At 42.4% G+C, this 12228-nt stretch overlaps 1 protein-coding gene across 1 annotated transcript in view; it reads left to right on the plus strand.

The window, feature by feature from the left end:
* MEGF11 (multiple EGF-like-domains 11) overlaps positions 1 to 12228 on the plus strand; it is a gene marked incomplete at its 5' end in the record, with an annotated part of 97310 nt that overhangs the window by 18466 nt on the left and 66616 nt on the right. Inside the window, one exon of the mRNA XM_009070677.1 lies at positions 2176 to 2350. Coding sequence (XP_009068925.1) covers positions 2176 to 2350 — 175 coding nt within the window. The remainder of the gene's footprint in view (positions 1 to 2175; positions 2351 to 12228) is intronic.

Consider the following 12228-nt stretch of genomic DNA (forward strand, 5'->3'; position numbering starts at 1 on the left):
GTTTTTTCCTTGCTCAAAGAGTGGCCAAGGCTTTAGTGAGGCAGAACATGGTCTCAGCCTTCTATGGGCCTTGTTTTGGAGTCCAGGTCCCCAATCTCCTGCAGGTTCTCCTGCAAAGCCTGTTTGGGTTTTAATTCTTACTTTTATATGTCAGGATGATTTTTAGTCCTTACTGCATAGGTTGCATCCCATGCAAAAGAGCTGTCCATGCTGATGAAGGAGCCAACCTTGGCGTGGAAATTCTTACTGAGTGTAGTATTTTCAATTGAATTGTCATAGACTGATTCAAACTGCTCTGATCATATATTACCTTGGAAAGATTTAATTTAGCCAACAGATGCACTTTCTCCTGGAAGCACATGATACATACAGGAGTAGTGGAAACAGAGAAACACAAAATCCACTTTGAAGTACTTCTTTAATGTTTAGCTTTCTGCTCCTATTAGGTAATGATTAATAGACACAGAGGGGGGAAAAATGAGCTTTTATTATTTTCATCTGAATGTTAAGAGGTGCTTTGTGAACAACCATAATTTCAGGGACTGCTTTGTCAGAAGAATTTCATGGATGGTAGTTTGTTAAGCTGATGAATTGTTTTAATTAGTCCGTAAAACACTATTTATGATGAAACATATGACACTCACAAAATTTGATCCTTCTTAGTCACAACAGTATATGACTAACCTCTTCTACCAGTAATTGCCTGAAACATACTTGGAAATTATGTTTTATGAGATTACCTTGAAAATTAACATATACAATATTAATTTTATAGGTGTAAAGAAACCCTTTCAGTCATGTCTACAATCTCAAACTATAGCAATAAATAATCATAAAGGAAAATAAATTGTTGCTATGAGGCCAAACCCAGGAGTCAGGTCCACAGAGAGGTGCCACCTTGCAGAACTCTAGCCTTCTCATTCTGAGAATAATAAAGAAGATTTGTGATTTGTAGCAATGTTGTTTCTCATCTTTCTCACTGAGGGCTGGGCAGTGCTATTACAGTGCAGTGCTGCAGGGCAGAGGTCCCCAGAGCATCCTGAGCTCCCAGATGAAGCCTGACATTCCCAGCTGGCCTCCAACAACATCCCCCAGCAACCTCCAGCTCATCAAACCGCGAGTGAACACATCTCCAGCCTTCCCCTCCTTTCCCAGCCCACAGCCACAGCCTCAGTGTGGCTCTCCTGCTGTGGAAAGGTAGTGCCTGGAAGGAAACCTGGGAGAAGGAAAAATGCTGAATAAATTGTTTCATGGCAGGAAGAACAAAGGGGTGAGTCTTCCACCCACAGATGCAGAAGGACTAGGCATTGTCCAGTCTTTTGGGCTCAATTCTCCTTTTTTCTCCATGTGCTCTCACAGCAGTGTGGAATTGGCTGAATGGAAATGAAAGTCAGAGGATTAATGTTGTTCATTATTCAGCTTAAAGGGATTTGACTCACTCCCCTGCACAGCTGTGAGTTAGTCCCTGGGCTCCTGTTGCCTCCTGCCCCAAGTAAATTCCATGGCTTCAGGTGGTGGTCAGGTCTGGTCACTATGGCTGGATATTCCCTGCAAAGCTCTTCTTCCAAGGAGATCTTTCCCTTCCAAAGCACTTTCCTTTCTACCTGTGCCTGCTGAAAAGTTCTGCTGAGGTGGAACTCACTTTTGAAACAGAAGTTATGGTGAAATAGAATAGAATAGAATAGAATAGAATAGAATAGAATAGAATAGAATAGAATAGAATATTGTCTCCCAGAACTCAGTTTTGTCTTCACAGCATTCTTGGTTGCATTCCTTCATCCACTGGAATTTCTCCTAACCCTGAACATCTTTGGCTGGCTGTATTTTAGCCAAGTAGTGTGGCACGTACGTGTCCTACAGCAGCATGGATTAACCGTGCTATGGTTGATATCAGTTATCCAAGGGACATTGAATTGAGAATGGAAGAGCATAAACTTCAAGTTGTAAGATAACCAGTGCTGTGGCAGTTTCCAAGTGTTTGGAAGTGTTGTGCCAGGCTGCTATTCTCTTCCTAAATTATACAGCTGCTCTGTTCACCATCCTTAACAGCTTTTAGATTCATCCTGTTCTTAGGTGAGTCTCACTGGCATTGCGTGTAAAATGTTCTGCTGATGGCTCTGGACTGTATTTTAGTTTCCTGTCCACATCTCAGTAATGTCTGTGTGTCTTCATTAGTTGCCATCCACTGTCTGGAGAGTGTAGCTGCAAGGCTGGCTGGGCTGGACTCTACTGCAACGAGACCTGCCCCGCGGGGTACTACGGCGAGGACTGCCAGCTGCCCTGCCCCTGCCACAATGGGGCTGACTGTGACAGCATCACTGGCAAGTGTACCTGTGCCCCAGGATATATGGTGAGTGGAGCTGGGAATCATGGAGCATTTTTCATAAGGTTCCTGCAAAAACTGAAACAGTATTTTAATCTAATTTCAAGTATTTGCATGAAAAGTGGCCAAACGTGGGTAATTTTCCCCCATTCTGTGATGAGTCTACATCATTGTCCTTTGAGTAGTGTCAGTTTATTACTTCTGGTTGTTTACTTAACATCAGTACTGTGAGTCTATTACTGTTACAAGAATAAAGACATGGTTTCCCATCGTATATTCTAAGTCAAGATATAACAAAAAGGATGTCAGATTATTGTCTGCCTGGAAGAGCAGAAAAAGAATTCTCATGGCCTTTCAGCATGTTCCTTGTCAGTCACACTGTGATTTTAATAGATGAAGATATTTTAAAATGTTACAAATGATAGAGCAATTTATGTCTTTTCTGAGCCTATATGGCAGGTGTCTTTTACCTGAGCATCAGGAAGAGCTTAGACATTCTGAGGTAAACAAGCATTGTGTTTTATAGATGAGGTATAAAATGGCTGGAGAGATCAGCCAAGATGAAGCATTAAACATTCAGAATTAATGATTGTCAGGTTGCAGCACAAAGGATTAGGACATGGATCCAGGTGTCCAGTCCTGTGACAGCTGGGCAGAATGGAACTCTGCTAGTAAGTTCCTGCTCATCTATGTCTCAAGCCCCTCTTTAGAGCATACCATGGAGAGCTGCAGACTGTGCTTATGAAACAATACTTCTAAAGAAAAAGTTGTTTTCAAGAGGCAATTCCACCAAACTTCAGGACCAGTTGTCTTTCTGTATCCATAATTTTACAAGATCTGTCCCCACAGGCCTATGTGTATGCTTTCTATGCTATTATAGTAATTATGAGTTACAATTACTAAGTTTACTAGAAATCAAGGGGAAAACTGCACAGCAATGTGACAAGATCCAGAGTGTGGGAGCCTTACATGGGATTAGTGGGATGCTAAAGTCTTTTTAGCCTCCCTTCCTTCTAAATCCACACCTGAGCTTGTGCTCACCAAGTGAAATCTCCAGAGTTGTGCAATTGGAGTTGTGGCCTAAAAACACTTTTGTTCTCTGCTTCATGTCAACAGCTGAACCTGAAAGTTGTAGCTTCCATCTAATTTCTAGGGGTTCTCTCACTGCCAGGTATCAGATTTATTTAGATGGGAGGGGCAGGACTAAAAACATCTCTGCAAAATGCTGGTACTTAGGGATAGAACCATAGAGTCAAAGAACCACTGAGGTTGGAGGAGACCTCTAATATCATTGAGTCCAACCATTAGCCCACAATTCTGCTGTAAAGATGGAAAAAAAGGTCTTTGAGGTTTGATTCCCAACTCACATTAACAGAAAACAAGCATTTATCTTCTCTGTGCATTGGTGATACACAAGTATTAATAAAAGTAGAGGAAAAAATGAAGGCAGCAGCATGTTAGTAACAAATACAAAATAAAAAGCTGCCCACATCCTCTTTCTTATCAGGAATGCTGTACAAGTTTGAAGCACAAAAGTACTCAGGGACCCTTTACTGTACACATTTTTTAAAAAGCATACCTAGTCCAATATATATTGCCCCAAGGCAGCATTACTGCAGGCAGGAAGCCTGGGAAGTTCTTATTGCATTGCTTCAAAATAATATTTAATCTCATAATAAAGAGCTTTCTTGCATTGACATTTAAACAGCTTGGTTATTGAGGATAGCTCTATAATCACTGAAGCATATTTAGGCATTAGTATCATTGCTCTCACATAATATACTATAATCTCTGGCAATTAGTCCATGAGGGGAAGTAAAGCCTTGAAATTGCTAATTTATTGCCTCTGAAGCATATTTGTCATTCGTATGCATGCCAGATGACTTGAGCTGCAATGGTTCTTTCAAATGCTGCAGAGCACAGGCTGTGCAGGACACTCGACAGGAACCTTTGCTTCCTACCCAGGACTGGTGGTGCCCTGGGATGCTCCTGGGCAGGGAGCAGGTGTCAGCACTGCTGGCTGCAGGTGAGGTGGAAGGTGCTGTGGGACCAGAGCCCACTCAAGGCCACACTTCCAGCCAGGCTTTCCCTTCAGATATCCCTGCCTGCCTCTTGCTGAGGCAGCAGGGAGCACTGCCTGTGGGAAAAAGTTTGCCCTTGGATTTGGGAAGCCTTTGTGCACGTGGTGCAGCAATTCCTGAGTGCTGGTTGTCTCCTCTGGCACAGCTGACAAAGGAGTGATGCTAATACAGAGCTGGGCACAGCTAATTATTCAGAAAAGCCATAAATGAATCCCTCTTGCTTTTTTCTAGCACGAGGCTTGGCTGATGCAGCTACACAGTCAGGAAATTCTGCCATATGATTGGAAAGAATAAAACCAGGAGCAACATCTTACATTTTTGAGCTGTTTGATCTACACATGATCTTATAGAGCAGAGCTGAGGGGTTTCTAAGGAAGGGGGGAAGGAGGAGAACAGGATGGGAGATGGGATATGACTGCATAACCTAACTGCATAGGCAGAGAGGTTGGACCCCTAGGACTTTGGGATTACTGGATGCCTGGAATACACAGTGACCAAGAAATGCCAGTGTTTCCCTGACAAAGCACTCCTCCAGCCCACTTCTTGGGCACAGATGGTGTGTTTTCATCTGTGCCCTGCCTTGGCTGTGTCAGGGCAGCTGAGCTGTGTTTCAGGATGAATCATCTGCACTCGCAGCCAAAACAGGGACATTTTGTTGGGATGCAGAACAAGCCATCAAAACCACAAAGCATCTGGTCACCTTTATTAAATGTATTAAGTGGCAAGGCAGCCATCCCATAGGTTGACATGTACGTGAGCAGAGCACTTAATTTTTGGAACTTAAGCAGCTTCAGGTTGGAAAATAAAAATGTACACTGTAGCTTATAAAAAAATACATTATTTATTAGCTGTGACATTTCCAAAAATTCAAATACCACAGCTAAATCTTGGTGAGTTTGCAGTTTTGGATAGAATTTCTAAACATTTTCTGTCTTCTTTTTTGATGGATATTCTGGGTCACACTCAACAACCAGATTTGCACGTATCTAGCTCTAAACCCAGATTACACTGTTGTAAGGATGTTATTGGGTCCTGGTAAGGGTGTTTGTGTGAGGTTCTGGTGTGACTGTGCTCACACTAGGGGATTTCTTTTAACTCCATGGGTGCCTGAATCACAGTGCAGGGCTGGGTGTAGAGCTGACTGAAAAAGTAGCTGAGACATCTGAGTGATCCACAATTATACCCAACCAGTTCTTGGAGGCAGCATACAGGGCAATAAAAATAGGGTAACAGGAGTATAGGAGACACAATAAAATCTTCTTCTCCAAGATCACAGAGCTAGTCCCCATTGCTGCAGCAGTAGAGTCCACACCTCAGGCCTGTTGGGAACCCTGTGCTTGCTGCATCCCACTTGTGAAGAAAGGATAAAGGCTGGATCAGTTTAGCCAAGATGATTGCAGGGAATTATCATTCCAAGCACACCAATAAGGCACTTCCCTGAAACTGGTATTTTAACATATTTGAGGATTGTCTCCTAGCACTGATGTGATGAATTGACAGTGATGCTCTTCTGAAGAATGATTTTGCTAAGTCTTTCTGCTTGCCATCTCATTTGTGGCAAGAAGCAACCTGGTAAACACAGGGAGTACACAGATCAGCCTGAAAAAGTGCACAGGGGGAGTCTTGACTGGTAGAAATTGGATCCTCCCTCCCACATGCAAATGGTTGCTCCTTGCAATAAATTACTTGGATGCCATTATGAGGGTGGTGAGAGGGGTAATACTGCCTTGTACCTCCCCCTCCTGCCCAATTCTGCTGCAAGATGTGCTTCTACAAGCCCACTGAACTCAGCTGTGCAGGAGGGTTGTAAAAGAAATCAGGACTTGCCATGTCCTCTCTTCTTTTGTGTTTGGTTCATTGAATTTTATTCCTGTAATTCAATAAATGTGGTGAAGAAGGCCAGAGGATATGAATTAAATATGACAGGAGACCACAGGAATCTTGACCTTCTGTCTCACAAGGAAATCTTGAAACCAACCCCCTGCACGTACCTATCAGCATTTTAGCTGCTGAAATCATTAGAAATGCTATTGAAATACAACTGAGTTCACCTCTTCCATTGCACAGCTAATTGCAACTTCCCTGTGAACAGTGGCTATCTAGAGACCTCATCCCGTGCTATGCCGTGGTTTCTTTATGGATGCTTTGTTTTCTTCTTTTGAAAAATGGGTTTAACTTCAAATGCTTTCATTCTGCCTGTTGTGGCAAGGAGAGATGTAGTTAAAACATTTCTCAGCCCAAGACACTCAGAGAAAACTTTTAACACTTCTCTGTGGAGCATGTGGTCAGCTTTTACTTCGATGGGCACTTAGGGCCATATTTCACATCCAGATGACAGAACTTATATTACTTTAAAGAGTTCATCTATTTATGCTGCAATTTTTTGGAGCCCTGTCTGCTTTTATTGAACCCTGCATGCTGGCAGGCAGAGCCAGCACTTCATCACCAAAATGAAAGAATCCATTTTGACATTTCTCTATTCCTTGACTATATTGGTAGATCCCACACAAGCCAATTGCATACCACCAAGTGTGGAAACTATAGCAGTGGTGGCCTCTTGCTAGGAGGTTTTTCAGCTTTTGGTATGTTATTTGGATTCTCTAAGGCTTTCCAAGATTTATCCCAGTACTCTGCATCTCTAGCTATTTGCATCTTCTGTTGGCATTGCCTCGAAATTGCATTTTAAAAACATAATTAATGCCTTTCAAATATATTCTTCTCGAAGTGCTTATGTGTGTATACCTCAGTGGGAATCTCTGCACTTAAGAACTGAAACACAGGCTTAACCTGGGTCTGTAAATCCATAATTTTGTCTGGCATGCCAGAATTTCTCAACATGATGTTTTCTCTGCCACAGGGGGACAAATTGCTTCCAAGGTTTACATCAGAGTAAAAGTTTACAACCTGCCTGCACATTGGAGTAGAAGTCAGCCCCTGTAACACACAACAAACAATAGCCTGAGCACTTACTAAAAATAAATGTATATTATAGTGCTATAAAGCTATTCAACTGCACAGCAAATGTGTGACAAACTTTGTCACGGATAATCTCTCAGTCAGTACATACAGACATGAACAGACCAGTCTTAGTCTGCCCTGTGCCTACTCAGTGGGGCTAATGACCAATTTACCCTCCCATAGAAGTGAGGAGGACCATAATTATGTTACCTGTAGTGGTCATAAGGACTTAGAGGTCCATTCTGTTGAGCATTCCAGCCATGTCTGGCTTCCTTCTGGCACATTCCTTATCTCTTGCACCCTGAAGAAAGCACAGAGGAGAGAAAAAACAATCCTTCCCTCTCTATTAAGAGAAATGGAAGCCTCTTCTCCTGTTCTACACCTTTAAAATTCTCTCTGTTGTCTAAAACAAAGAAAAAAAAAAAGTAGAGAGGAGCACCTTATCTTACCTTCAACTGAATTTTCCCTGAAGGACCTAAGTCCCAGGTAGGTCTGGAGGAATTTGAAGAATGGTTGCCTATAGGTGTTTTCTTAACACACAAGGTACAAATTTATCAGAATATTCTTTCTCTTCTACATATTTGCTTTCATCTTTATTCTAAATGTATCATTCTTCACCCCTTCAGAAGGAAGCAGGAAAAAAATGAATGAGACTTCTTTGTCTCCTAAGCCCTTGGTTCAGTAGTGAAATTATTTTATAAATTTCACAAAATTCTTGATATAAAAAATGAACCTAAGGTTGGAGATAGCAGATCTGGTTTGGGGGCTTTAACTCATTTAAATGATCCCTTTCTCTTTGAGATAATTCCAAAAGTACTTCAGTGGAAGCTCATCTCAGAGCAACAGGGCACCTCATCAAAAGGTTTAAAAAGAAAAGACGAGGGGAAAAAATCTTCAATAGAGCCTGTGTCCTTTTATCCTTGATTTACCGAGCATATCAGTTACCCCCCTTTGTTAAGAGTGCTTTTCATTTCTAGGTATAAAATAAATTCAACCATTTTATCAAGATGTTCTTGTTACCAGCCACCAGTATAAATTTTACTTGCTGTAGGTGGGGAAGAGGTTTTCTGGCACAGCAGTTGTCCAATTAACTGGAGTATTACAGGCAACAGGAATAGTTTGCCCAGTCTCATTTCATGAATTACCCAAGTGCAGGAGGAAGATGCATTTTCTTCTCCCTGGTTTGCCATTTGTGTGCCTGACCCAACCTCTCAAACCCACGGTGAAGGGCGAGGGGCAGTGTGGTGGGGACATGGGAAGGTTCCCATGCTGTGCAGGTGGGTCTGAGCATGGGCTGCAGCTGGCAGACAATGAATTATTCATTCATAACAGAAGTAAAACAAGTTGTCCTAAAAGTTGTGGAGCTAAAAGAGCCTAGTTTGGCACAGATTTCTGTCCTTAGTCCCCCCATTTCTCCATTTCTCCATAGTCCCACCTTGCTGCAGGAACTCTCAGGTCTCCTGTGACACCTTAGCTGACAAAGGGCATTCAGATGGGCTCATGGACCTCAAACTCACGTAATCCCTCCCTGTATAAGCAGGTTAAAATGACCATGGATCACATTTCCTAAAAAAAGAAAGGATTTTGCCTGAACCAAGACTGAATATTAAGTCAGGAGATGGAAGAAATTGATTCCCATGCTCCCAACCTTTTAACTCTTCCTGTTCATTGGGTTTTCCTTTGTTTTCCCCCAGTTATTCAGATGTTCTTAGTAGACTTCATTTGAAGATGTCTGTGAATATCCTGCTGACTAATTCCTCAGCTACACATGAGGTAAAGAGAAACAGACAGGGGAAAGGCAAAGCCACCCCAAGACTGTTCCTAGTGATCCAGAAAGCAGCACAAGAGGCAAAGTCCCCACTTGGATACAAAGAGGAGTGAGATGCAGCTGAAGAAACAGCAAAAAGTGTTCTCTTTCCAGCAATTCCAAGTGTTGTGAACAGGTTTGCAAGTTTCATTTTGTCAAAGCCAGCAAGAAGGAAATACAGTCTCTTGACAGCAGATATCAGGGTCAGTTTTAGGTCTGGAGGTGACGTGGGAGACAGGGATGTGGGAAATTTGACTTAACTGAAAAAAGGGAAGATGTATCTGTGCCCTGGGAGACCATGATGGGAGAAGTTAAACACCATATTCACCTGGTGTTTGAAAAGTGGATAATGATAAAAATCCTAATCATTGTGAGAGTGTCAATCACAGCAACACAACCAGGTCCCCTACACTAACTGTGGCTGCATCCTAGATCCCTCTTACCTGGTCCTAGTCTCACTGTTTTTCAAACTTGCATTTTTCTTGATGTCTTCTACATAGAGATACATCTGAAAGCTCATCTGGCTATTTTTTTAAGCTTATGAATTACTTCACAAGGGGATGTGGAACAAGCAGCAGCTCTCGAGCAGGCAAAAAATCCCACTCTGTTCAATACAGCCTAATTAAGAGTGAGCTGGAAAATTGTTCTTGAAATGAAGGAACTGTCACTTTCCTGCTGGACAGAAGCTTTTCTGTCAGCTGAGCTGCATGCTGGAAGGTCTGAGTTTATTATCAGAAATCAAAACATCTCACACCCAATGTTTGGTGTGTTTTCCTCATAAATAGAGCTGTCAAGATTTTTGCATGTTCACAGACCAGATGAAAACTACCTCTGAGTCACATATTGATATCCCTTTTCATTGATGACCTCTGAATTCTCTTACCCCCTTCTCTATGCATACAAAAGAACATATTTATGTGTATACAATGGCTCTGCTTTTATTTTTTTTTAAACCATTGGGACTAATAATAGACTATAAAGTTTTGCATCCCAAAGCTACTAGGCCTGATCCAGGCCAAGTCAGTACAGATTGAGAATGATCTTCCCTTGCCTGTGCAGTGGCCTGCAGGAAATGATTTGGTCTCAGTCCAGCTCCCCATGGATTAGTGTGTACATCACAAACCCCATTTCCATCAGCAGTGACTCACAAATTTCTGGCACACAGAGCCTTTTTAACATTTTCCCTTCACAAACCATTGCTTCAGGTCAAGCTTGGTGGCATGGCTGTGTGATCCCTTTCAAGGTCCCTGTAGGACTTTTTCTGGGCACAAAGAGTGCAGGTACTGAGAACAGCATCCTCATGGGCATCGTGAGCCACCCAACTAGCAGGTTGTCAGAAAAGTTGATGCACCTCTGAGGTGACCCTACCACATGTCATTTAGGACACAATGGACATTACCTCAATGCAAGGGAACTGGATGTTGACCAAACCCAGCATTCCAATAACAACTCACAAATGGATTCTTCTGGCTCCAATGAATTACAGCAGATATCCTCCATTCCAGTCCTAGCAGGGCAGATCATTATGAGGAGGCCACCTGTGTATTCCCAGGCTTTCAGACCAAACTGGTCCCCTATTGATTTTGATATCAGGTTTTTAGATCAGTTTTAGTCAGGCTTGGTGCTGTTCTCCCCCCAGAGCTCCTCTTGACCAATTAGGCATTTCTCTGGGCACACAGCATTTAGGAGCCTGTGTTTTCCCAAGCCCTGGCAGTGCTCTGTCAGCACCTGGCTGCAGGAGCCATCACAAAGGGTCTGCCCCCACTTCGGGGCATTTGTTGGATGCTTTTGAGCAGGTGAACTATTGTACCTGAGTATTTAACAAGGTCACTGGATGCACAGGACACAGTGGGTCTCCCTCAGCTGTGCCAACTGCATGCCTTTCTTTGAATTTAATGAAACTTTTCAGACCCTTTTATGAGCTATTCAATTTCATTTTCTTTGCTCACTCTCTTGCCAATACAAAAGCCCCAGAAATTGTCTGTGATGATTCCAATTCTACTTTGTCGGCCCAAGTTTGCCTGAAACCACCACTGGCTTCGGTGGGATCGTCCCAGATACACTAGAGGGGAGTTGACCTCAGTGTCTGCCTTAGTCAATCACACACAGAGTTTATAATTTGATAAGAACTGTGAGTAAGTCCCAGGTCTTCTCTTTCTTCTCATATTTACTTTTACTGGGCTCTGCTGCAGTTTTATTTACCCGAATAACTCCAAAGTTTTCCTAAGTGGGTCCAAAGGAACCAACTTGGTAAAGAAAGCCTGAAAGCCTCTGCCTTTGTTGCTAGTTGACATATTTCTTGTGTTCTATCCTTAATTGGCAATGTGGCTATGTCAAATTGCATTTCCTTTCCTGGAGCCTCATTCAGAATCAGTGGAGCTCAATATTCTGTTCAGACTGAGTTATTTGATCTGAATTTTGCAGAGGAATGAACTGCTTGCCAATAGCAGTGTCTCCTTTCATCCATTAGGCTTCTAAATGTATATGTCTTCATCCACATTATCTGTGGATCTGTGCATAGAAGTGTTGGTAGCTGAGTGTCCTGGTGGTTCAAATTGCAAACTGACTTCATTAAAACCACCTAAGGACAGGCTTTCAGTCACAGGTTAGGTTTGCATTTTACTTTCTGTGCAACTATGCTGTCAATCCTGTTCATCCTTTACAATCAGACACGTATAAATGAAAAATCCCAGGTTTGTTTTCTTATGCCAAAAAGCATCTGAAATTTTACTAGATCTTGAACTCTTTTGCTATAGGTTTTGGATTTAGGAACATCTATGAGAGTTTGAAGGGGAAATCTCTTACCTGCCTGTGTGTGGTTGCCAAGTTATTTACCAGCTTTTCAGAAGGTACATCACGAAGTCCATTAGCTTAAGGTTGACATCTTTTCTTTTTTTGATGCTTTATTTTGCTTTGATTCTTTCACCTGTAGATCATGCAGCTCACAACCAAGGTCTACCACAGGTGTTAGCATCATCAGCCTCATACCTGTGTGTTTTCCATCCACATTGCTGCTTCTGGGGCTCCAGTGCTCTTAGCAAGGGACCAGCTGAGGATTC

The sequence above is a fragment of the Acanthisitta chloris genome, unplaced genomic scaffold (genome assembly GCF_000695815.1).
Source record: "Acanthisitta chloris isolate BGI_N310 unplaced genomic scaffold, ASM69581v1 scaffold25062, whole genome shotgun sequence".
NCBI classification, from domain to species: domain Eukaryota; kingdom Metazoa; phylum Chordata; class Aves; order Passeriformes; family Acanthisittidae; genus Acanthisitta; species Acanthisitta chloris.